Below are 27,139 nucleotides of genomic sequence, written 5' to 3'. Positions count from 1 at the left end.
GAACAACAACTATCCAGTGTGGAAGGAGGGAGAAACTTCATCAACCAAAGGTGGGTGTGTTTTATTGCATTCCCCGAAAGACTTTGTTGTATCGGTGGGGGGAGGAAAGAAGACCATTTCGAGGGCCGGAACATCGCGGGGGTTGTGTGAGTGTGGAAGTGTGTGTGGGGGTCTTGCTAAATAACTAGGCCCCACACACCACTGAAGCACCCCTTCCCCATTGCCTCGCCTGGGATAGCTGTGGCGACCTGGCTGAAGACTGATTAATTACCCTATTTAACATCGTTGGGAGTGTGTGCCTGGGTGGCTCCAGCTACCCCAGGTGAAGACATCTTCTCCCCTCACCCGAAGACCATCTACAAAGACTGTGTTTTTTTGCCATCTGGGGAGTGCACCCCAAGAAACACCCACCCATCGCTGTGAGGGGAGACCTGCCCTCGCAGCTTCCCTCTTTCCCACCCCCCACACTCTTTCTCTCTCTCTCTGTCTCTCCCCTCTCTCTCTGAGAGCCCTTTCCTCCTAATTGAAAAAACAATTTAGACAACTGAGCAGAGGGAGCAAGGCCCCTCCCCAATTGTTAACCAGGGGAGAGGTGTGCCTTATTGAGAGCTCCTCTGCTCATACACTTAAACGAGGCCAATTTAAGAACATTAAGGCCTGTGATTTTGTGGTGGGTGTAGCCCTTAAGGGAACCCCGTGATGGCGACCCCATCCACGCCGGTGGCGGAGCCAGCAAAGACATATGCGCAGGCGGCGTCCACATCCACGGCGCCTCCTGCGCCTCCTGCTGCCCTACCACCTTTCAGACTAATAACAAAGAAACACGGGGTCAAGAGCCACACTCACCCCACAATGAGCATCGAGGAGTGCGTGCGGGCGATGGCTGGGGTAGTCGGCCCCTCGGCCATTGTCGCAGCATCCAAGATGTCTGGGAAGGCTGTATTCTTCCTGGGGTCGGAGCGGGCGGTGTCCCTTGCCCTTGAAAAGGGGCTCACGGTGGGCGGGACGTTCCTGCCGGTGGACCCTCTCGAGGCCACCGCGCAGAGGGTCATCGTGTCGAACGTCCCGCCCTTTGTTCCCGCTGAGCTCCTCCTCCCTCACCTACACCAACTGGGGGAGGTAAGGTCGGGGATTAACCCCATACCGCTCGGCCTCAGGGAGAGCAGCCTGCGCCACGTCTTTTCCTTGCGCTGCCAGCTCTTTGTCCGGCTGGTGCGGGAGGAGATGACGGAGGGTAGTTTTAATGTGGTGCACGAGGGGACTGCCTACCGCGTCTTCTGGACATCGGACGGCGTGTGGTGCCATGCCTGTAGGGAGGTGGGGCACGTTCGCAAGAACTGCCCCGCCTCCAAAGCCGCCAAACCACCGAAGGCGGCCAAGGCTGGCGCCGCGGCCACCCCTCCCCCTAGTTGCGTCCGCGTGCCGGGAGCTGTGGGTGCGCGGGCATCATCGGGGGCCTTTGTTTTCACGGCCTCCGGCGGGGGGGAGGGAGAGTGTCCGATCAGAAAGAAGGCGCGGAGGAAGGCGAAACATCTCGAGGCGGGTCCCCTCAGTGCGCCAGACAATTTGATCACCGCGCTCAGCCCAACCCTGTCACCGGCGAGCGCGGGGTGCCCTGAGCCCGTGCCCGAGCCCTTGACCAATATCACAGAGGGGCTCGGGCGCGGGCAAGATAAGAACAAGGGGGGAGTGGAGCGGGAGGCCTCGGCAGACATGGAGGTCTCCCTGCCTCCGCGCCCCCCCAGGAACAAAAGGAGGCACCGCTCCAATGAGGCGGAGGGGGAACAACATCCCTCCGCGGAGGAGTCGGTGCCCGCCACATGTCCCGCGTCCCCCACCAGCGCCCCCAAACTGCGCTGTAGGCGAGAGGAGTCTGTCCCCGGGGAGGGTCAGACTGTCGAGGCTGCCCAGCCTCTGCCTCCCGGGGATGGCGTGGAAGATCTGCCTGTCGTGGGGGGCGTGGGGCCAGCAGAGGAATGCATTGCCGCCGGGTCGGGCGTCCCGGGGACTGAGGCGGGTGGGGCCGAAAAAGCCGAACCTGAGCCCGCCCAGCTATTAACCAACTTCCCCCGGGAGTCGCTCGACCCGGAAGAAACACAAAATGTTAACAATTTTAATGATTCTGTACACGCTGGGCCGGGGGTTGGCGGCAGGGAGGGGGAAGAACAACAACCCTCGACCCCTACTTTGGAGCTGGGGTACTTGGAGGACCTGGAGAATTTCTTTGGCCGGGTCTCTCCGTGTTCCCCGGCTCCTGGGGCGGAGGAGGAACCCCTTCCGCTGTCGCTTCCTGACACAGCACCGCTTTTAAAAGAGCCCAGTGGGGACTCCTCTGCCGACGATCCTGGCGGTAGGATCGGGGCAGAGCCAGAGTCGGATGGAGCGGCCGGGCCGTTTGCCGTACCTCGTGCAGTCGACGGGCCGGCTGCTGGTGGCGACCTCCCGGAGGGGGACGGGGACTCGGGAGAAGATCTCGAGTCCATCGCCAGTGAGGCGGTGGATCTCCTCGTGGCCGCCGCTGAGTCCCCCCTCATTCCTGCAAAGGAACTCCGGGACTTTTTGGTCCAGAGCCAGGGTCGCCGCAACCGAGCCCATCTGGCCCTGGAAAAATGGTCCGAGCCGGGGCTGCTCGTCGCGTCCGTCCCCTCCGCCGCTAAAACCATGGCCGCGGGCAGGCCCTTATCAATGGCGCAAGGCCTTGAGCTGCGCCGGCTCAAAAGGTTCCTCGCTGGGCTGCTGAAGGAGTGGAGGTCAACAAACGACTCCACTCCCCCCCCACAATAGGTTAGCTAGAGGTTGCACTATGCTCTAGTCATGAAGATAACTATAGCCAGCCTCAACATCAACGGCGGCAGAGAGGCACGCCGTAGATTTAACAATTTTTCGCTCCTGCGGGAGGGGAAATATGCGGTGTGCTTCCTGCAAGAAACCCACACCGTTCCGGGAGACGAAGCCACGTGGCTCCTGGAATGGCAAGGAGAGGTCCGCATGAGCCACCTCACGACCACTTCTTGTGGGGTGGCCATCTTGTTGGCCCGCATTTTCAGCCGGAGATCTTGGGGGTCGAGGAGCCCGTGCCAGGCCGCTTGCTGCACGTCACGGTTCGCCTGGGGGATGGGCCTCTCCATCTCGTGAACGTGTTCGCCCCTCAGCCCGGCCCGCAGCAAACGCGCTTCTTCGAAGAAGTGTCCGCTCTTCTTGGCTCCGTCGACGTCGGCGACTGCATTGTCCTCGGGGGGGGATTTTAACTGCACCCTCGAGGCGAGGGACCGCTCCGGTGCCCCGCAGAGCATGACGGCGATGGAGAAGTTGAGGGACCTGGTCGGGTCCTTCGACTTGGTGGACGTCTGGCGAAATCTCCATCCCGACTCCAGCGCCTTTACTTGGGTGAGGCCTGGAGTAGGATGGTCCAGAGTCGACCGCCTTTACGTGTCTCGGGCGTAGGTTTCCTGCGTCCCGGCGGCCTCCATGCGGCCGGTGTCGTGTTCGGACCACCACCTGGTGTGGGCGGAGCTCGCTTCGCTCCGCGCGAGGACGGGGTCCGCGTACTGGCACTTTAACAACCGGCTGCTGGAGGACGTGCGGTTCCAGGACTCATTCCGTCGTTTCTGAGCCGACTGGAGAAGGAAGCAGGGGGGCTTCCCCGCCTTGAGGCTATGGTGGGACGTGGGCAAGGCTCACGTCCGCGTTTTCTGTCAAGAGTACGCGAGGGGGTCGACCAAGAGGCGGGCGGCAAGGGTCGGGCGCCTAGAAAAAGAGGTGCTCGACCTGGAGTCCCGTCTCGGTCAAGTCGTCGAGGACCCGGCCCTGCGGATGGTGTACGAAGCGAAGAAGGCCGCGCTGAAGGACCTGCAGCTCGTCGGGTCCCGAGGCGTGTCGTGAGGTCGCGGATCCGGTTCCTGCGGGATCTGGACTGCGGCTCCCCCTTCTTCTACTCGCTGGAAAAAAGACAGAGTGTCCGTAAGCAGCTCTTGACGCTGCTGGCCGACGACGGCTCTCTAGTCTCGGATCTGGAGGGCGTCAACAACAGGGCCCGTGAATATTACGGGGCTCTGTTCTCTCCGGAGCCGTCCAGCGAGGAAGCGCGTAGAGTTTTGTGGGAGGACCTGCCGAAGGTCAGCCCAGAGGGCGGCGAAAATCTGGAAGCTCCGCTAAGCCTGGCGGAGCTGACCGGCGCCCTCGACCGGCTCTCGAGGGGAAAATCCCCGGGGCTGGACGGGCTAACCGTGGAGTTCCACAGGGCGTTCTGGGACGTCCTGGGGGGCGATGACGCGCGGATCCTGGGGGAAAGTCTGGTGACCGGGGAGATGCCCCTCTCTTGACGCAGGGCAGTCATCGTCCTGCTGCATAAGAAGGGCGATCTCCGCCTCCTTAAGAACTGGCGCCCAGTCTCCCTTCTCAGCATGGACTACAAAATCTTCGCCAGGGCGATGTCTGCTTGCCTTGGCGCCGTGCTGGACCACATGATCCACCCCGACCAGTCCTACACAGTCCCGGGCCGGACAATCCACGATAACATCCATCTGGTCCGGGACCTCATCCATCATTCCCAGGAGGCTGGTCTGTCGGTCGCCTTCCTATCTCTCGACCAAGAGAAGGTGTTCGACAGGGTGGATCACGACTATCTGTTCGGAACTCTGCGCTTTCGGGTTCAGGACGCATTTCGCCGCCCGGATCCGACTTTTGTACGCCGCCGCAGAGTGTCTGATAAAGGTTAACGGGTCCTTGACGGCGCCCCTTCGCTTTGGGAGAGGGGTGCGCCAGGGATGCCCCATATATGCCATCTGCGTGGAGCCTTTCCTGCGCCTCCTGCGGACGAGGTTGACGGGACTGGCTCCTTGCGGTAGAGGATCCCACTGACCTGCGGAGGATGCGTGAGTGTCAGGAGATTTACTCGGCCGCATCCTCTGCCAGGATCAACTGGGAGAAATGTTCCGGACTCCTGGTGCGTCAGTGGCGGGTGGACTCCCTGCCGGGGGAGCTCAGGCCTTTTGCCTGGAGCACGACCCATCTCCTCTATCCGGGAGTCTACCTTAGCCCCGACGAGGAAGCCTGGCCGGCGAACTGGCAAGAGCTGGAGGCCAAGGTCGCCGCTCGCCTGGGGCGCTGGACAGGACTGTTCCGAGTGCTGTCCTACAGGGGTCGAGCGCTAGTCATAAACCAGCTGGTGGCCGCCATGTTGTGGTATCGGCTGGTAACTTTGACCCCTCCCCCTGCGTTTGACACCAAGATACAGAAGAAGCTGGTGGACTTCTTCTGGAACAACAGGAAGCACTGGGTCTCTGCCGCGGTCTTGAGTCTCCCGCTTGGGGAGGGCGGTCAGTCGTTGGTATGCGTCAGCACCCAGTTCATGACTTTCCGTCTTCAGACCCTGCAGAGATACCTTTACGTCGAGCCCCCTCCCAGGTGGCATGCTCTGGCGACATATTTCTTCCGCCAGCAGCACGGCCTCAATTACGACACGCAGCTCCTGTTTGTGAGCCTTCCAGGAGCTGCCTGTCTTTTACAAGGAACTCATCAGGGTCTGGAACAAAGTCTCCACGAAGCGCAGCTCTCCACCGGCTGGAGTGGTGGCTGTCCTGCAGGAGCCGCTGCTCAGGAATCCGTACCTCCACGACCGAGGTTTTAGGTGGCGGTCGGACGAGAGGGCTGTGGCTGGTGAGGTGACCAGGGTCAGGGACCTGCTCGATGGCGGAGGAGCGGGCTGGATGGCGCCAGACACGCTGGCGCGGCACCTAAATTCTGCCAGCGTCCGGCGCGCGGCCGATGCCATCGAGTCGCTAAAAACAGCTCTGGGCCCCGACTCCGTTAGGTGTGTCGAGGAGGCTCAAGCACGTAGGGAAATCCCGTCCAAACTGACCCCCGTCCGGATGGAATTCCTCATTGGCGCCAAACCTCGGAACCTCCCTCAGGAGCCGGCACCTCACAGCTTGAGCCGCCTCGAGGAAATCCCCTCCGTGCCTTTCAGTTCCGTGCGGAGGGGTTTCCTGTACGGGCTGCTCCTGCACACTCTCAACTTTGCCATCCTCGCCTGCTGTCCGGACACGCCATGGCGTACCATCTTGCCGTCCGGAGGAGGCGGAGGTCCCCGATGGAGGGCACTCTACGCGGGAGTCCTCCCACTATTTATCGGGGACTTGGCCTGGAGGGTGGTGCACGGAGCAGTGCCGTGCAATAGATTTTTAAGCCGGTTCACGGGCTCCCAGGCCGCCTGCAATTTCTGCGGTCTGGAAGAGTCCATGTTCCATGTTTTTACCGAATGCACGAAGTTGCAGCCCCTGTTTTGTTATTTAAAGGGGCTGCTCCTGAAATTCTGGCTGCACTTCAGTCCCACACTCCTGATCTTTGGGCACCCTGTGCGGAGGGGAGCAGGTAGGTCCGAGGGCCTCCTCGTAGGACTGCTCCTGGGCACAGCCAAGGGTGCCATCAGCCGGTCCAGGTAGCGGGCGGTCGAGGGGGTCGTTCAGCCTGACTGCCTGCCTCTCTTCCGCGCGTACATCCGCGCCAGGGTGTCCTTGGAGATGGAGCACGCGGTGTCCACCGGTACGCTCGCAGCCTTCCGCGAGAGGTGGGCACCGGAGGGACTGGAGTGCATCATCACGCTCGGCAACCAAATTTTAATTTGATCTTATGTTTTAAAAGTTAATTTGTTTTAATTGCCGGTGTTTTTAGTGCCCCCCTCCCCTTTTATAGGGGGCACTTGGAGAAAACAATATGATTTTAGTGCCCAAAAAAACTTTTAAAAAAAAAATCAAAAACACAAAAAAAACCCAAAAAAACAAAAAAAGGGCCTTAAAAATGTTTGGTGTGTCCCCCAGATTGGGGGGACACGATTTAATGATTTAATGTTTTAGTTTCCTCCCAAAAAGAGTTCTGTGGACAAATACTCCAAGGTCCCTGTGTTCATCTACACTATTAAGTGGCCGACCGCTTAATGAGTTTTCTTATTAGCCCTCCCAAAGTGCATCACTTCACACTTCTCTGAATTAAATTCCATTTGCCACTGCTCTGCCCACCTGACCAGTAGATTGATATCCTCTTGCACCCATGACTTTCCTTTTCATTATCAACCACACAGCCAATTTTTGCAAACTTCTTAATCATACTCCCTATATTCAAATCTAAATCGTTGATATATACCACAAAAAGCAAGGGACCCAGTACTGAGCCCTGTGGAACCCCACTGGAAACTTCCTTCCAGTCATAAAAACATCCATCAATCATTACCTTTGCTTCCTACCTCCAAGCCAATTTTGGATCCAACTTGCCATTTTGCCCTGGATCCCATGGGTTTTAACCTTCATGACCAGTCTACCATGTGGGACCGTATCAAAAGCCTTGCTAAAGTCCACATAAACTACATTGTATGCACTACCCTCATCGACCCTCTTGGTTACATCCTCAAAAAATTCAATCAGGTTGGTCAAACACGATCTTCCTTTAACAAATCAGTGCAGACTGTCCCTAATTAATGCTTGCCTTTCCAAATGCAGATTTATCCTGTCTTTCAGGAATTTTTCCAATAATTTTCCCACCACTGACGTTAGGCTGACAGGCCTGTAATTACTCGGCCAATCCCTTTGTTCCATCTTAAACAAGCATACTACATCAGCAGTCCCCCAATCCTCCGGCACCATGCCCAGATCCAAAGAGGACTGGAAAGTGATGGTCAAGACCTCTGCTATTTCCTCTTTTACTTTGCTCAACAGCCTGGGATGCATTTTATCCACGCCTGGGACTCATCTACTTTGAAAGCTGCTAAACCCCTAAATACTTCCTCCCTCACCATATTTATTTCATCCAGAATATCACACTCCTCCTCGATAGCAGTATCTGCATTAGCCCTTCCCTTTGTGAAAACAGATGCAAAGAATTTGTGAAGAACCCTACCAACATCTTCCGCCTCCACACGAAGATTACCCTCATGGGCCCCAAGTTTCCACATGATTTGCTCCTGATTTTTAGGAGCAACTGGTGTAGAACGGAGTATCTTAGAAATCGGAATTCTCGTCATTTAGTTTGCTCCAGTTCTAGTCAGTTAGAATAGCTTCACTTTGGAACAGAATTTTTTTTTCAAAAAGGGGCGTGTCCGGCCACTTACGCCTGTTTTCAAAGTTTCGTCAGTGAAAACTTACTCCAAACTAACTTAGAATGGAGTAAGTAAAGATTTTTGTTGGAATGATACGGTTGGAATGCTAACCTGTTCTTCAAAGGAAAAGAATACAAGGTCACCATCTATACACTATTAATTTGTTGTTTACCTTTGTAAAAGTAGCTCCTCACCCAGCGTGTCCCGATGCTCGCCACCCCTATCCCGGGCCGAGTGGCCTGCCGCACAGGCCGGCTGCTGTCTACCCGCCCTGTGTCTCTCCCCCCGCCCCCCTACCCCGTGTCTCAGTTTAATATACAAACTAGTTAATGTTACTCTTTGGTAAAAGGAACACTTGTTCAATCACATGCTTTCACATGAAAAAATAGCAGTTTCTAGGATCCGTTTTGGCTAAGGTTGCTACTACACTTCCCGCCCCCCCCCCCCGCCAACCCTATCTCTGGCTACCTGCGCTGATTTCTTAATTCACCACAAGGTTTTTCTGAGCGGAAAGATACGCTGGCCTAAGTTAGTTTGGAGTAACTGGCTCAACTTGCTTAAATGGCCAAAACTGGCATAAGTGGCTGGTAACACCTCCCTTTGAAATAAAAACTAAACCTAAAAAAAAACCTAACTAACTCACTTACACTGGAGCAAATTAAATGGGGAGAATTGCAATTTTTAAGTTACTCCAAAAAAATCTAGTTGCTCATTTTAAACTTGGGCCCATTGTGCCGTAACCTGCAGAGCTATGGACCAAGAGCTGGAAAGTGGGATTAGGCTGGATAGCTCTTTGTTGGCCGGAACGGATACAATGGGCCAAAATGTCCTCCTTCTATGCTGTAAATTTCTTTCCTGTATGGCTAAGAGACGTGGACCATATACAATAGACACCTCAAATCGCTGGAGAAAAACCACCAACACTGTCTCTGCAAGATCCTGCAAATCCCCTGGGTGGTGAGACGCACCAACATCACTGTTCTCGATGAAGCCAACATCCCCAGCATCGAAGCACGAACCACACTCAACCAGCTCTGTTGGGCAGACCACATCGTCCACATTCCCGACACAATATTCCCAAAGCAAGCGTTCTACTTGAAACTCCTACACGGCAAGCGATCCCCAGGTTGGCAGAGGAAACGTTTCAAGGACACCCTCAAAGCCTCCTTGATAAAGTGCAACATCCCACCGACACCTGGGAATCCCTGGCCAAAGACCGCCCTTAGTGGAGGAAGAGCATCCGGGAGGGCTCTGAGCACTTCCAAGTCTCGTCGCAGAAAACAAGCGCAGACAGCGGAAGAAGCAGGCGGCAAACCAGACTCCCCACCCACCCTTTCCTTCAACGACGGTCTGTCCCACCTGTGACAGAGACTGCAATTCCCCTATTGGACTGTACAGCCACCTGGGAACTCACTTTTAGAGTGGAAGCAAGTCTTCCTCAATTCCGAGGGACTGCCTATGATGGTAACATTTCTATGTTTCTATTAATGGCTTCCCTCATCTGTATTAATGTTGAGATTTTCAGTAACTCTGTAATATATTTGTCTTTTTATTGCCTTTTGTTATTGTCTGGTGCCTGAAAGATATCCTTCAATAAATGATAATGATTTTTTAGCAAATAAGATTTATGAAATAAAGATAGTGACAGCCATCTGACCTGTACAATTTCATTGGTCCATATACTTGTGTCCAATTTCAGACTTTGTACTTTGGAGATGGATGTACCTAAACCGCGATGTTCACCTGTAAAAAGTAAAAGAAAAACTTCATTTCACCAAATAAATTAGATAAGGACCAACTCTGCAAGGGTTGTTGAATCAAGATCTGTACAGAAAATAGAATTTACAACTGTTATATTTAATTACATAGAATGCACAGCATACAAACAGGCCAACTGGTCCATGCGGTATTCGTGCTCCACACAAGCCTCCTCTCATCCTTCTTCGATCCCGATTAGCATAACCCTTGTGTGTTTATCTGGCTTCCTCTTAAATGCATCTATGATCAGTAAAACTAACTGAGATTAACTTTTTACCAGTGTGTAATTTCCAAAAGTGATTCTGATAAATTTTGAAAGCTCTTAAAACTCCGTACTGCACAAACCTATGACATTGAATTAGATGGGCTGCTTATCATTTGAGCTTGTTTGTTTTGAGTGAGTGTCATTTGTCCTTGGTAGTGCCACAGGATGGAATCAAGGAGATTGAGAAAGTTCATGCAGGCAAATTGTTCACTTGGGTAAAGGGTTAAAATGGCCAGAGTTACTGGTGGACCTATTAGCATTTGAATGAAATGCTGGCAGCTCTTCTGAAGGGAGAAGTAACTGAGTTGATAAGGTGGGCAGGTGGGGTTGAAATCTATCAAGAACAAAGAAGCTCGTTGGGTCCAATGCCATTTCCTCTTCCTGAACCTTGTTATGCTCTTACACTGTTCTAGCTCAGGAGCGGAAATAGTAAACACTTTGAGGTCCAACCTGGTAGAGTTACATCTCCAATACAGTCACGTTAGCTTCACTCTGAGAACCCAACGGCTTAGATTGTCCTGCTCTGGGAGAGGACATGTGAAGATTGGCCTGCAAAGGAGAACTTTAATTTGATTATCACATTATTATCCCTCTGAGAATAATAATAATGTCATAATCAAATTAAAGTTCTTCATTAATTTAAGCTCCCAACAATACTTGGAAGATTGTCTTAGTAACATCTTCAGGATTTTTATTTCACTCTTTTTTACTACTGGCGTTTGCATTATTTCAATAAGCAGGTAAAAGACTTGGTGACAACCCTATGGTAGAGTAACACAGATCCTGAACAGTCTGGAATCAGGAATGGTAAAGGAAAGATTAACTGGGCATTAAAGAAATGTGCCTATTAAACTACCCAGAGAAAGAGTGCTGCATCAAGTCCTTTCTATTTAAAAACTATTAAGCCAGACAGTTGGCATATGTGTCTAATAATTGAGATGTTAAACCAAAGAAAAGACTTGCATTCATATAGCACCTTTCATGGCCTCAAGACTTCCCAAAGTGCTTTAGAGTCAATGAAATACAATGGTCAATTTTTAATGTAGAAAACATAGCAGCAGATAATGTATTTTTGGATGTTGCTTGAGGGATACATATTGGCCAGGACACAGGGGATAACTCCCCTGCTCTTCTTCAGAACAGTGCCACGGGATCTTTTTCTTCCACCTCGCAAGTTTAATCACAACCGAAAGATGACACCTCCGACAGCGCAGCACTCCCTCACTACCACACTGGAGTATCTGCCTAGATTTTCTGCACAGGTCTCTGGAGTGGGCTTTGAACCCACAACCTTCTACCAGAGGCACCACTGAGCCACAGCTGATGCAGCTGAAACCAAGAGATGTACAATGGGCGGCTGAATCGATACCGTCAGTTTTACACTATCGCCCGACGTCAAAATTAACCCCCCATGAGTGTTCACTTACACTTGAGAAAGTTTAAACTGCTTGTCTGAATCCAGGGAGATAATATATGAAAGGTTGTTGCCAATTACCTGCACACCTCTTACAGATAACGACACAGAGGTTAATGGACGCCCAATCAGGATTCAGAGCTTTGCAGTCTGCGCAGCTTTTGTTGGACTTGTTTGACCAGATCTTCTCCGCCACCTCATAATCGGATAGAGTCTCGGCAATCGAGTCCTGAAGTGCCTCAACCCATTCCTTCTTCTCTCGTTCAGATTCCGCTGTGAAACTGCAACATGCAAAATTACTCTGGGTCCTATTCACCACTTCTGTTCAGCCCGATTTTTTCTATATTCATTCACAGGATGTGGGCGACGCTGGCAAGGCCAGCATTTATTGCCCATCCCTAAGTGCCTGTGAGAAGGTGGTGGTGAGCCACCTTCTTGAACCGCTGCAGTCCATGTGGTGAAGGCACAGTGCTGTTAGGGAGTGAGCCATGCTCCCTTTAAGCTGCGTGCCGGGAACCAATGCAGCCGGCTTTTCAATGTAAAAATGCACATGTGTGGTCATTTGAATGGCCCTCGCGGCACCAAAAAAAATTTGAGGGAACTTTGGTAAGGAGTTCCAGGATGTTGATCCAGCAATGATGAAAGAACGGTGAAAAAATTCCAAATTACGATGCTGTGTGTCTTGAAGGGCAACTTGGAGGTGGTGGTGTTCCCATGCGCTCGCTGGCCTTATCCTTCTAACTGGGAAAAGTTGAGGGTTTGGGAGATCTTTATCCAGTTGGAGTGGATTCAATTTGATTTAGATCTAATAAAAAGTCTAGTTTTACTAACCTTGGTAAGATGGCAATGGGGTTCAGATCCCCTTGGTGGGGTGAATGGATGATTAGTTGCGTTTTGTCCCTTTTTAAAAGCCAAATTGAATTAGTGGCATTAACCTAATTTTCTGCTTGGACCTAATCTATCACAAGGACATTTTGTTTCGAGCAGCATTAGACTAAGAGACCAACAAAAATTGGTCTGCGGTATATTTGATTTGGTTAACTCCCAAGAGATGTTTGATGCAGAAGGTGCATTCTATTTTAAGAGTTTACTTTCATTTCTAATTATAATGAAGAGTTAATATTGACTGGAAATAGCGATTGGAGGCAAGCCACGGGCGAATGCCTCTGGACCGCAAGAAATGTACGCAGCTACTTGGTGCCTCTGCACCTTCGAAGAGTCGCGCTCCTGGGCCTACAGGCGTAGGCCTGCGTAAAGGCCCACATATCCCAGGGGTGCAGGTGGTTCACAAGCATCCCTGGGATCATGTGGGCCGGCCTAACCAATCACAAAGGGGAATTCCCATTATGCTTATGGAGATTCCATTTATGTATGGAATCCCCACAAGCATAATAGGAAACCCCTAAAAAAACACCTTCAACGAAATAAAAATAAATCATTGCATGTTCAAAATTGATCAAAATACAATTTAAACATTTAAAACAAAACTTAAATTTTAAAAATAATTAAACATTTTTAATGGGGCCAAAAATAACCAAACTAATTTTAAAGGTTTTTGAATGTTTAAATCATTAAAGATATATAATTTAAAATTTAGTTGAATCCTTACGCTGGTAAAAGGGCCATATGCCTTGCTTTTATCAGTTCTGCACCAGCAAATGTCCATTTCCTATGGATATACGATCTGTCAAGCAGAACAGATTGCAAATTCTGGATTTTTGCACGTGCTCATCGTATGCGGAAATGCCGGAAGCATGCGGGGCACTTACGAGAGCGTACATGGTCATAGGCCCTGGAAAATCCAGGCCATTTTTTTCTATACCGAGCAGCACATCCTAACTAATCGAGGCCTATGCCCCGTGTGGGGGCAAACCTCATATCAGAAGATCTATGCACTGTTCCAAACCTCATGTTGCAACTCGTAGAGACCTGTGTGCTGAACCTCAAATCAGAACTCAAAGGGAGAGGTCATAGGAGATTTGTCGTCTGCTGACTAGTAGCTGCAAATGATACAAACAGCAGAGAAATAGAAGAGGAAATTTAAAAAAACAATATAACTTACCTGAAGGTTTTAAAAGGAGTGATGAATTCAAAGCTTTTACGGTTGCCATCACGAATTGTGGCTCCCTGTACTCCAATAGTTGTGATTCCAATACCAGTTTTAAAACTCTACCATAAAAGACAGTGCGTGTTAGTATTATCAGCTTGCTGCACCATTTAAACCCAATTATGATTCGCTCTCACGCGCCCAGCAAACATCAACTTAGCACGAACTGGATGGCCTTGGAAGCTATTAAAATTTAACCCTGTATTTACGGCACTTCAAGTGCATATCCAAGTAGTTTTAAATGCGATGAGGGTTTCTGCCTCTACCACCCTTTCAGGAAGTGAGTTCCAGACCCGCACCACCCTCTGGGTGAACAAAGTCTCCTCAAATCCCCTCCAATCCTTCGACCAATTATTTTAAATCTATACCCCCCCTGGTTATTGACCTCTCTGCTAGGGGAAATTGGTCCATCCAATCCACTCTATCTAGGCCTTTATTAATTTTATATACCTCAAATAAGTCTCCCTCAGCCGCTTCCATTCCAAAGAATACAACCACAGCCTATCCAATCTTTCTTCACAGCTAAAATTATCCAGTCCTGGCAACATCCTCATAAATCTTCTCTGTCGTGCAATCACATCTTTCCTGTAATGTGATGACCGAACAGTACACAGTACTCTAGCAGTGGCCTAACTTATGTTTTATACAGTTCAAGCTTAACCTCCTTGCTCTTATATTCTATGCCTCGGCTAATAAAATAAAGTATCCCGTATGCCTTCTTAACCACCTGATCTACCTGTCCTACCACCTTCGGAGATCTATGGACATGCACTCCACTGTCCCTCTGTCCCTCTACACTTCTCAGTGTCCTACCATTTAATGTGTATTCCCTTGCCTTCTGAATGTACTAGGGGACAGTGGGTCTAGTGAGAAGGAGGAACTGAAGGATATCCTTATTAAGCGGGAAATTATGTTAGGGAAATTGATGGGATTGAAGGCCGATAAATCCCCGGGGCCTGCTAGTCTGCATCCCAGAGTACTTAAGGAAGTGGCCCTAGAAATAGTGGATGCATTGGTGATCATTTTCCAACAGTCTATCGACTCTGGATCAGTTCCTATGGACTGGAGGGTAGCTAATGTAACACCGCTTTTTAAAAAGGAGGGAGAGAGAAAATGGGTAATTATAGATCGGTTAGCCTGATATCAGTAGTGGGGAAAATATTGGAATCAATCATTAAGGATGAAATAGCAGCACATTTAGAAAGCAGTGACAGGATCGGTCCAAGTCAGCATGGATTTATGAAAGGGAAATCATGCTTGACGAATCTTCTGGAATTTTTTGAGGATGTAACCGGTAGAGTGGACAAGGGAGAACAAGTGAATGTGGTGCATTTGGACTTTCAAAGGGCTTTTGACAAGGTCCCGCACCAAGAGATTGGTGTGCAAAATCAAAGCGCATGGTATTGGGGGTAATGTACTGACGTGGATAGAGAACTGGTTGGCAGACAAGAAGCAGAGAGTCGGGATAAATGGGTCCTTTTCAGAATGGCAGGCAGTGACTAGTGGAGTGCCGCAGGGCTCAAAGCTGGGACCCCAGTTCTTTACGATATACATTAACAATTTAGATGAAGGAATTGAGTGTAATATCTCCAAATTTGCAGATGGCACTAAACTGGGTAGTGGTGTGAGCTGTGAGGAGGATGCTAAGAGGCTGCAGGGTGACTTGGACAGGTTAGGTGAGTGGGCAACTGCATGGCAGATGCAGTATAATGTGGATAAATGTGAGGTTATCCATTTTGGGAGCAAAAATACGAAGGCAGAATATTATCTGAACGGCGGCAGATTAGGAAAAGGGAGGTGCAACAAGACCTGGGTGTCATGGTTCATCAGTCATTGAAAGTTGGCATGCAGGTACAGCAGGCAATGAAGAAGGCAAATGGTATGTTGGCCTTCATAGCTAGGGGATTTGAGTATAGGAGCAGGGAGGTCTTACTGCAATTGTACAGGCCTTAGTGAGGCCTCACCTGGAATATTGTGTTCAGTTTTGGTCTCCTAATCTGAGGAAGTACGTTCTTGCTATTGAGGAAGTACAGCGAAGGTTCACCAGACTGATTCCAGGGATGGCTAGACTGTCATATGAGGAGAGACTGTATCAACTGGGCCTTTATTCACTGGAGTTTAGAAGGATTAGAGGGGATCTCATAGAAACGTATAAGTTTCTGACAGGACTGGATAGGTTAGATGCATGAAGAATGGTCCCAATGTTGGGGAAGTCCAGAACCAGGGGACATAGTCTTAGGATAAGGGGTAGGATGAGGAGAAACTTCTTCACTCAGAGTGTTGTTAACCTGTGGAATTCCCTGCCGCAGAGAGTTGTTGATACCAGTTTATTGGATATATTCAAGAGGGATGTAGATGTGGCCCTTACGGTTAAGGGCATCAAGGGGTATGGAGAGAAATCGGGAAAGGGGTACTGAGGTGAATGATCAGCCATGATCTTATTGAATGGCGGTGCAGGCTGGAAGGGCCGAGTGACCTACTCCTGCACCTATTTTCTATGTTTCTATGTTTTTAGCCCTCTCCAAATGCATTACCTCACACTTCTCTGGACTGAATTCCATTTGCCACTTTTCTGCCCACCTGATATCTTCCTGCAGCCCATTGATGTCTTCCTGCAGTCTACAACTATCTTTCTCACTATCAACCACACAGCAAATTTTTGTATCATCTGCAAACTTCTGAATCATGCCCCTTATACAGAGGTCTAAATCATTAATATATTCAAAAAAAGCAAATGTCTTTCTTTTTCACATTCCCAGAATGGTCTGCTGACATTCTCCATTGTCTCAAAGCACTTCCATTCAAGTAGACTTTTTTAGATAAGCCAGACAACAGTAAGGAAGTGTGGAAAAATTTGTACCAGCTAAACAGTAACAACTTGCATTTACATAGTACCTTTTAAGTTGGGAAATGTCCCTAGTAATACATAATGGCTTCTTCACATCAATACAATGAAGTAATTATTCAGACTGACGCTGTGTCAAAAGATGACCTGTCTTTGTAGAACAACTGTAGGTCTGTCCTTACAATTGCTGCTATAAGTGCTATGATGGCCATCACTATCCAATAAAGCTCCTGTTGTGTCCTTTATAGTCAATTCCCACTAAACTGGTATCGCCTTATGTGGAGAACATCTGTGTAAACCTCCCTCTGCTGCTCCCAATACCCAGCGATTCCTCCCTCACCTGTTCATTTTTGTGCAGCCAGAGGATATCAGTGCTGAGGGCAGCGTACACTTTCGATTTGTGTCCCTTCATCTCCAAGAAGCCATACTTCTGGCAGAAGGCCATGGAGCCGACGCGGCGACAGGAGGAAAAGTGATATTCCTTGACTGCGTTCTGCAAGTGAGTACACCACTCATTTCTTTGCACTGAAATACATAAAGTAAGAAAGACAGACTTAGACAGCGGAGATAGAGGTGCACTGGAATACGTGGCAGTGTTAGCGTTGGCAAAATAGGGGAGGTGAGAGTCCCTGGAATACAAGTAAGTTCCTGCATACTAACACGATTCATCATCATAGGCAGTCCCTCGGAATCGAGGAAGACTTGCTTCCACTCTAAAAGCGAGTCCTTAGCTCGCTGAACAGTCCAATATGAGAACCACAGTCCCTGTCACAGGTGGGGAAGATAGTCATTGAAGGAAAGGGTGGGTTGGGACTGGTTTGGCACACGCTTCTTCCGCTGCCTGTGCTTGGTTTCTGCCTGCTCTCGACGATGAGACTCTAGGTGCTCAGCGCCCTCCCTGATGCACTTCCTCCACTTCGTGCAGTCTTTGGCCAGGGACTCCCAGGTGTCAGTGAGGATGTCGCACTTTAACAGGGAGGCTTTGAGGGTGTCCTTGTAACAGTTCCTCTGCCCACCTTTGGCTTGCTAAGCCATGTACCATCTACCATAGAGGCGTCGCGACACCCTCCTTGTCAATACAACTCAATAAGATCTGAGGAAGTTACAGCAGCGGGGTTGGGGAACAGCTCCGAGGAAATTCCCGGCCATTATTGTAACAGGGATGTGTGAAAAGCTAAGGCAGTGAGAGAACAGGTAAGAAAATTATGAGGTCTGAAGCAAAATAGAAAATACGGGCAGCACCCAGCTCTGAAACAAAAAATAGACACAATATCATACAAACATAAGAAATAAGAGCAGGAGTAGGCCATACATTCCCTCGAGCCTGCTCCGCCATTCAATAAGTTTAGGGCTGATCTTTGACCTCAACTCCACTTTCCTGCCCAATCTCCATTTCCCTTAATTCCCCAAGAGTCTAAATATCTATCTATCTCAGCTTTGAATACACTCAACAAGTCAGCATCCACAGTACTTTGGGGTAGAGAATTAATAACATTTACAGTCCTCTGAGTGAAGAAATTCCTCGTCATCTCTGGCATAAATGGTCTAGCACTTCTCCTGAGACTATGACCCCTAGTTCTAAACTCTCCAACCAGAAGAAACAACCTCTCAGTGAGTCTACCCTGTAAATCGCCCTCAGAATCTTATATGTTTCAGCGAGATAACCTCTCATGGACACAATCCACCCTCTATCAATCATCCTGTCTGTAAAATGCAATTGGATCAAGCTGTTACCCAATTTTCCACAGAGTTGGTATCCTTATTGTATTATTCCCCTTTCTACTCTAACAGTACTGTGTGTAGATGCTGCCTCGCAGAAATTGAATCCTCGGTTAACAGTTGGAATTAAAATGATTAAATTGAACTCCTCAAAACATCTGTCGTTAATCATTCTTTTTTAAATAGCTTATACTTTACATAAGCAGAATTGCCAAGTACGGGTCCCAGTGTGAACAGTCAGATAAATCACAATCCTTGTGAAAAACATGCTCCTTTATCGCAGCTGGTGCGAGAAAGCTGTCCAATTACCTGTAGGGCCGAGGACTGAGTGTGAAATGGGATGACAGTTTCCTTACCCCGTTGTGGTTAAAGGGTAAATGAAACAAAATCAATTGCAGTAGTCCTTCCCTGAGTATACGCAGTTCCAGGGTGCAAAAGCAATCTTGCTTATGGCATAAACAGGAATAAGTATTGTATCATCTGAGAAGGGATTTGATAAAGGTGTTTAAAATCATGAGGGGTCTGGACAGGGTAGGTGGAGAGAAACCGTTCCCATTGGCAGAAGGGTCGAGAACTAGAGGATACAGATTTTAACGCGATTGGCAAAAGAACCAAAGGCGACGCAAGAACAACATTTTTTACACAGCGAGTGGTTAAGATCTGGAATGCACTGCCTGAAAGGGTGGTGGAGGCAGACTCAATTTTACCTTTCAAAAAGGAGTTGGATAAGTATGTGAAGGAAAATAGTTTGCAGGGCTGCAGGGGAGTGGGACTAGCTGAGAGTCGGCACAGGCCCGACGGGCCGAATGGCCTTCTTCCGCGCTGTGACCATCTATGATTCCATCTAGATAGCTGAGAAGTGTGGACATAACAAGACACATTTCTTAAAATTAAAACAGAAAATGCTGGAAGTACTCAGCAGGTCAGGCAGCAGCTGTGGAGAGAGAAACAGAGTGAACGGTTTTCGTCAGATCTGGAAAATAAGAGAGAAAGCTGAGTTCCAATGTTGCACACCACCTGTGGTGACATGAACTAAATGGTGAGTAATGGAAGTAAGGGTAAAAGGCTTAGGCACAGGGCCTTCATCTCTCTCTTCTGGAGGGAGGAGAGCATGCTGGGAGATCTCAGAGATGCAGTGATCATGACCATCTTTAAAAAAGCGGACAATTCCGATGGCGGCAACTACAGAGGAATCTCCCTGCTATCAGCAAAGTGGGAACGTCGTCGCTAGAGTCCTCCTCAACCGTCTTCTCCCTGTGACCGAGGAGCTCCTCCTGGAGTCGTAGTGCGGATTTCGTCCCCTCTGGGGCACAACGGACATGAATTTTGCAGCGTGACAGCTGCAGGAAAAATACAGGAAACAGCGTCAGCCCTTATACATGGCCTTCTTCGACCTTACAAAGGCCTTTGACGCTGTCAACCGAGAGGGTCTATGGAGTGTGCTCCTCCATTTCGGATGCCCCCAAAAGTACGTCACCATCCTCCGCCTGCTCCACGACGACATGCAGGCCGTGATCCTTCCCAACGGATCCATCACAGACCCAATATGCTAATACCATACAAATGACTGATAATGATCAGTCACGCAATATCCTGATTTTCATGTTGGGAATACTCTCACTGTTCGTCACGTCAGGTACGACTGGTGTTTTATGGGCTGCTACTTTGCAGCATTCATTATTTGAAGAGAAAAGGGACAAGTCAGGTTACATTTATTTGTAGGCTTACAAATAAAGGATTTTCTACAAGCTTTTTTCATTACCCTTTTTGGGGGGAGGTTGGGGCACACTCATTGTTTGGTCCCAATCATTAAACTTTGGAGCAAAGAGTGAGCGAGTGTCAGCTCTCTCTGTTCCAGCATTTGTGAAACCCACAAAGTCTGACTGCTGTCTGATTTTTTTCAAATTCAAACCTGCGATGTGTGCATCTCTGGCAAGATCAGCATTTATTGCCCATCCTTAATTGCCCTTGAGAAGGTGGTGGTGAGCCACCTTCTTGAACCACTGCAGTCCGTGTGGTGATGGTGCTCCCACAGTGCCGTCAGGATGGGAGTTCCATCATTTTGACCCAGCGACGATGAAGGAACAGCGATATATTTTCAAGTCAGGATAGTGTGTGACATGTAGGGGAACTTGGAGGTGGTGACGTCCCCATGCGCCTGCTGCCCTTGTCCTTCTAGGTGGTGGAGATCGCAGGTTGGGAAGGTGCTGCCAATGATACCTTGGTGAGTTGCTGCAGTGCATCTTCTAGATGGTACACACTGCAGCCATGGTGCACCGGTGGTGGAGGGAGTGAATGTTTAATCCACACTCAGACCAAAGAGTTCACCCTAAGAGTGCAACGTAGGTATAGCATAGGAGGTTTTGAGAAAATGAGTTGGAGACTGCCCCTGCCATGAAAGGGTAACTCCAAATTGCTCACATTTTACCAAATCCAGCAATGCCCAATGTGGCTGCAGTGTGTCTAATTTGCATCCTAGTCATACCGTTTCCTGGAGAGAAATTAAATGCACAGCAGCAAATAAAACTCATTATATCACTCACCTTCGTTCTCTGCCCTAAAAACAAATATTCTGTGGCTCGTGACTACTTCAAACTTATTTTCCTTCGCTGTTCTTGCCATCTGTATAACTGCCAATGGGATTACTCCTTTAGCGTACGGGTCCTATAAAGATGGAGCACAACCACGTGTCAGTGAATCAGTACCAGTGTTTAAAAATAAATAAATTTCAATTTAAACAATGGACCTGAATTTGCGATCGGAGGCTTCCCACGAGTGAATGCCTCCGAACCACAAATAAGTTCCGTATTTACCTGATGGTCTCGTACCTACGAAGACTCGCGATCCTGGGCCTGCAGACGTACAGCTGCGTAAAGGCCCATGTATCCCAGGGGTGCATGCAGTTCGCCAGCAATCCTGGCATCACCTGGGCCGGTCCAACCAATCACAAAGGGGTATTCCGATTATGCTTGTGAGGATTCCATTTATGGTCGAAAACCCCACAAGCATGTTAGGAAACACATAAATAATTCATTTTCACACAACCGAAATAAAAATAAATCATTACATGTTTAAAATAAATTAAAGTGCAATTTAATTAAACATTTAAAACAAAAATGTAATTGTTTGAAAAATAAATATATACATTTTTTAAAGTGGCAAAGAATAACCTAAACTAATTTTAAAGGTTTTTGAATGTTTAAACGATATTTTAAAAATTATTTTAATATTTATTTAAACCCTTACGGTGGTAAAAGAAGGCCTTGTGCCTACTGTAACCAGGCGTAAGAGTTTCATGGGCATTCGATGGGCAGCAGTTGGTAGCCCAACCCTGCGCCATCGCATGCAGAAACCCGAAAACTGCGGGGCACTTACAACCATGTATAGTATGTGTCTGCAGTCATAGGCCCTGGAAAATCCGGGCCAATGTCACCGTGCGATAAGTACATCTGCAATGACTGTAGCAGGTTGAAATTGTGCCGTACAAAATTATCATGTTTACACGCTAACAAATTTCTCCATTTAATGAAGGCAGTGAACTATTTAGTATGTCTAAAAAGAATGTGCGATGACGGTTAAAGCCTGTTTCTATACTAATATCGCACTATGTAATTTCCCCAATAGGCCTTGTTAAGCTTGCCATAAAATCGAGCACAAAATAACAATAGTCTCCAAATACTGCACTTCACCTTCACTAGCTGGTAATTTTGTCCCTCAATGTTCTCCCTCCTCTCCAGTGGATTCTGCGGGTGAGCTTGGCAACCGAGGGAGGGGAGGGAAGTGGAAGGGTGGTGAGGTAAGCTGGGAAATGGGACCACCCACTCAATGTAGAAGCCGGCCCACTGATTTCCGCAAAAATAAAAGGGGAGCGAGTTCTGTAAGGAGCCCGTGACCTGCTCTATCAGTTCCTGCCCAGGCTGTGAACTTGAGAATGACCCCTGTTGACTCTTGCTTGGGGTATAGTTCCATGGGCACTGCTACATCAGTTCACCACTTCCAGCATAGACAAATGAGACGTTCTGCTCTGCTACAATGCCAACGGAAGTGTGACAAGGCAAGACTTCTGCTAAACTAATTTTGCTGACCCTGGCAAGTTTCCCTGAGAGTCAGAAAGTTGTGCGTTCAAGCCTCACTTCAGAAACTTGAGCATGTAATCTAGGCTGACATTTCAGTGCAGTACTGAGCGAGTGTTGCACTGCCGGAGGTGGCATCTTTTGGATGTGGTGCTAAGCTCCAGCTCTGCCATATAAGATCCCATGCATTATTTGAAGAGCTCCACCAGTGTGCTGGCCAACATTTATCCTTCAAACTATCACAAAAACAAATTATTACACATTACAAAGTTGCATATTACATACAATGTGCAGCACAGAAACAGGCCATTGTGCCCAACAGGTCCATGCCTATGTTATGCTCCAAACGTACCTCCTCCCACCTCTCTTCATCTAACCCTATCAGCAAAACCTTTGATTCCTTTCTCCTGCATGTGTTCATCTAGCTGTCCCTTAAATGCATCAATGCTATTCATCTCAAGAACTCCTTGTGGTAGTGAGTGTCACATTCTACCCATTCTCTGGGTAATGATGCTTCTCCTGAATTCCCGATTGGATTGACTCGTGACTACCTTATATTGATGGCCTCTAGTTCTGATCTCCCCTGCAAGTGGAAACATCTTTTCTACGTCTACACCATCAAACACTTTTATAATATTAAATAGTCTATCAGGTCACCCCTCAGCCTTCTCTTTTCCAGAGAAAAGGGCACCACCAGCTCAATCTTTTCTGATAGGTATAACCTCTCAGTTCTGGTATCATCCTTGTAAATCTTATTTTGCCTTTTCCAGTGCCTCTGTATCCTTTTTATAATGTGGAGATTAGAACTGTCCATAGTACTCCAAGTGTGATCTAATCAAGGTTCTTTACAAGTTTAACATAACTTTTTGGCTTTTCAATTCTATCCCTCTAGAAATACATCAAAAGTATTTCATTGGCTAGAAGGACTTTGGGATGGCCTGAGGTTGTGTAAGGTGCTATTTTTTATTGTGTATAGCAAATGCTGACCTTTGAACTCCACATCACTAAGTCCTACTCATCCATCACCCATGTTGTGCTTGACCTGCATTGGCTCCGATCCCCCCAATTTCTCAAATTTTAAATCCTCGATCTCAGCTTCAAATCCATCCAGGCCCCCACACCACTTTATTGCCACACCCTGGACCAGCCCTCTGTTCTCCTCGTCCCATACTCTCCGTCCCTTTGATGCCATACATCCCCTCACTCTTCACCCTGCCTTTGGCAGCAAGCGTCTTCAGCTGCTTCATCTTTCTCTCTAGAATGTTTTACCTAAACCCCTCTGCCTTTCCACCTCCCTTTCCCCCTTTAGAAACCTTCTCAAAACCCGTGACTTCGACCAAACTATGAATAGAGAGTTTCTGACCAAATCACTCCTTTCTTAACTCAACATCTGCTTTCCATTGACCTTCTATGAAGTGCCTTTGGATGTTATTTTATGTGAAACATAAGAACATAAGAAATAGGAGCAGGATTGGGCCATTTGGACCCTCGAGCTTGCTCCGCCATTCAATAAGATCATGGCTGATCTGATCATGGACTCAGTTCCACTTCCCTGCCCACTCCTCATAACTCTTTACTCCCTTAAAGGTGCAATGCAAATGATAGTTAGTTGTTCTTGCTGCTTTTATTATTGTTTGTTTGCTTTACTGCTGGCATCATTGGACTCCAACTGGAGAACCTTCTAAATCTAGCGACAGGAAAAAAAACTGCGGTTCTTGCAAACAAGACCACTCTGGCATTGCCTTAAAGGGTAATTGCACATTTATTTCTAAAAGATTTATAACGACATTCATTTTCATTCTGAGTTGAATATGGTTTTATCGACAATTCATGGTTGATGGCTCGACGGGCCGAATGGCATACTCCTGCACCTATTTTCTATGTTTCTATGATAATTTGTCCATTGCAAATTAGACAGCTTTAGTCCCCACCTTAAAAATGAGGGTATTTATTTATCACGCGCTTTCAGTTGGGAGATGCACTCAAAGGGAATGTGGGTTTGTGTCGCGGCTGCAACACTGTAGCGCTGATTCTCTGAAATGCACCCCCTTTGAGCACAGTTCCCTGCAGCGAGTGTGAAATCCGTCAATTTATCTTCAGTCATGCTGAGTTGCCTCTGTGGCTGTCTTACCTTCTCATTGCTGAAATACATCAGGCACTTCCCATCAAACTTCACATAGCGCCTCTGAAATACACAACTTCTAGCCCAACAAAAGGACAAAAAAGGTTCCGTTAGGAATGTTTCACATTCTATCTCATTGTGTTACAATACAGTCGTTATCACTGCATCATTCATTCTGCAGGCAACAGTGGCATAGTGGTTATGTTAAGTAGACCAGTAATTCAGAGACCTAGACCAATGATCTGCAAAATATCAGTTTAAATCCCACACATGGCAGCTGTGGAATTTAAATTCAGTTAATTAAATAAATGTGGAATTTTTTAAAAAGCTAGTATCAGTAATGGTGACCATGAAACTACCAGATTATCATAACAACACATCTGGTTCACTAATGTCCTTTAGGGAAGGAAATCTGCTGCCCTTACCCGGTCTGGCCGATATGTGACAATGTGGTTGCCTCTTAACTACCCTCTGAAACATTTTGAGCAATCCAGCCAGTTCTACCAAGCTGCTACAAAGAAGTATACTGCAGCGGTTCAAGTAGGCAGCTCACCGTCACCTTCAGAAGGGCAACTAAGGATGGGCAATAAATGCCGACCTTGCCAGCGATGCCCACTTCCCGAGAACGAATATTTTAAAAAAAACTCTGGTACCTGAGTTTGAATAAAGAGCAATGGAATAAACTTCCTCCCATCCAATTTATGTTTTTTTGTAAATTCCTTTCTTTATTAAATTGATTCCGGCTGGGTGCATTATGCCAGCTTGACCCAAATGATGATTTGCATATACGAGTGGGACCAGTGTGTGCTGGCACGCTGTCTGATCATGGGGCCATCACAAGCAAGCCAGATCCTGTGTTTGTCCAAAGACCACACTTAAAACTCCCCAACTGTGAACACCGGACACAATCAAGAGCCGGGAATTGCGGCTTCCTATTTCAGGGACACATAACCCTCATTGTCACAACCTGACCCACCACCCCAGCTTTTTAGTGGCAAACTCAGCACAGGTCAGAAGTTAAAATTGGGGTCATTCTCGTCTGCACTGCACTGTTTACCTAATGAGCCCTGGGAGCAGTTTCCTCTTGCTGCTGGCTCCTACAAGTTTCAACAAAGCTCTCCGTTGTCAGGTGCATATTGTAGAAACCTAACAGGATTGGTTAAATGATTGTCCTTACCCCTGTGGTGAGAGTTTCTCTAACCAATCGCATTTAATATTTTTTCCTTGTTCGGGCGCGAGATGGAAACTGGCGTACGGCGATATTGTTAGATCGTCCTCCATTTCTTCTGTGAAACACAGCGGGGACGCGAGGGGGCTGACGTTGCTGGTTTGAATGTCTCCTATTGTGGAGTAGGCCATGGCGTCATTGACAGCAATCTGCAATGGCTTCTGGGCAGTGTCTTTTTCAAAATAGGCTTCCGGAGGCTGTCTGCAAAAAACACATCAACAGATTTAAATAGAAGTGATGGAAAGCTGTGGAAGCAATCATTGTCAGTAAAATCACTCTGTAAAACATAAAGGGCTAAAAATGCACTTGCTCAGCGCCACCCGTTCATGCCCGAGAGGGGCACTAATGGGCTGCTCAGCTTTTATCGGGCGAGCGCCGTGCTGGCAGCACCTCCCGCCCCCTTCCGCGGAGATTAACCGGCGGCGCTAATAGTAAGCGCTGCATACTCTAGCGACACCCACTTGGCGACGTCAGTGAGTGTGCAAGGCCCCCTTAGCGGCGCTGACACGAAATTGAATGTTTTCGCCTGCTATAGTGCCTGCCGCTAATTCCGATAGGGAAAGCAGACGTCCCAAAGAAGCTGCCGGGGCGATATTTCTGCGGGTGAGCAGTTGGGTGGTTAAAATGGAATTTATTTGTACTAATGTATCTCTTAGGTGTTCCAACAATGTTACTAACCTCACTTGCATTTGCTCTCAGTTTTTGGGTGGTCCAGCTGACCTCCCCTTTAGGCGCTGGGATGCCGGTTTCCTAGTGGCAGAACTTCAGCAATGCTCCCGCGATAGCGCCCCAGGAATCAGGGTGAGTGCCCTGAGGGGAGTGTGGAACGCTTCCCTTAGTGCTCCATTCCCCTCTTGGGGCGCGATAAACCAATATCCTGGCTGGAGGCGGTAAACATTGCCTGCGCTAAAGTTAGTGACCAGGCGGTTTTACCGCCTCAAACCGGGCTATAACGAAGTTTCAGCCCAAAAAAACAATCTTGTATGAGACCAGTACATTAACCTCATCTGAAATACTTCATCCATTTTTTGTCTCTCCACATAGTGGCTGATACAGAAGCTCTGGAAAAGATGCAAAGGAGGACCACTAGAATGATCCCCAGTTTAAAAGTCCTTAATTAGCACCATAGGCTTAGAGAGCTGGATCTTCTTACTCTAGAAAAGCATAGGTATCAGGGTGATTTAATTGGAAGCATTTCAAATGATGAAGGGACCTGACAGCATGGACAGACTATTGGGATCAGGTAAAACGTGGGCTCATCATGAGTATAAGCTATGCAAGCATAGGATAAGGTTAGCTCTGAGGTTTTTCTTTACATAGAGGATACTGAACATTTGGAACAAGTTATTGGCTTGTGTAGAGTGCAAATTTACTTCAACAGCTAAACAAAAAGCTGAGAGCTCCTTGCTGTGGCTAATATCACTGTGAATATAAGGTAGGTGGAATGTTGGGTATGTACCTCAGGGTCACTGTAATTCCCTGAACTTGTTTTGATCACTTTTGGGGGTGGGTGGAGGGT

General features: G+C 48.2%; 1 protein-coding gene across 4 annotated transcripts in view; it reads right to left on the bottom strand.

Annotated features, from left to right (window-relative positions):
* arap3 (ArfGAP with RhoGAP domain, ankyrin repeat and PH domain 3) overlaps positions 1-27,139 on the bottom strand; it is a 277,068-nt gene that overhangs the window by 91,461 nt on the left and 158,468 nt on the right. For 3 of the 4 annotated variants that reach the window (XM_070878032.1, XM_070878034.1, XM_070878035.1), the window contains exons 3-9: positions 25,570-25,821; positions 24,402-24,471; positions 20,741-20,861; positions 16,819-17,003; positions 13,589-13,695; positions 11,608-11,807; positions 9,747-9,832 (exon numbers count right to left, since the gene is read on the bottom strand). In XM_070878032.1, the coding sequence (XP_070734133.1) occupies positions 9,747-9,832; positions 11,608-11,807; positions 13,589-13,695; positions 16,819-17,003; positions 20,741-20,861; positions 24,402-24,471; positions 25,570-25,821 (1,021 nt within the window). The remainder of the gene's footprint in view (positions 1-9,746; positions 9,833-11,607; positions 11,808-13,588; positions 13,696-16,818; positions 17,004-20,740; positions 20,862-24,401; positions 24,472-25,569; positions 25,822-27,139) is intronic. The other variant, XM_070878033.1, reaches the window with a different exon arrangement.

Source organism: Pristiophorus japonicus, chromosome 4 (genome assembly GCF_044704955.1).
Source record: "Pristiophorus japonicus isolate sPriJap1 chromosome 4, sPriJap1.hap1, whole genome shotgun sequence".
Taxonomy (NCBI): domain Eukaryota; kingdom Metazoa; phylum Chordata; class Chondrichthyes; family Pristiophoridae; genus Pristiophorus; species Pristiophorus japonicus.
The sequence above is the reverse complement of the archived record's forward strand: the minus strand, read 5'-3'. Positions and strand labels throughout refer to the sequence as shown.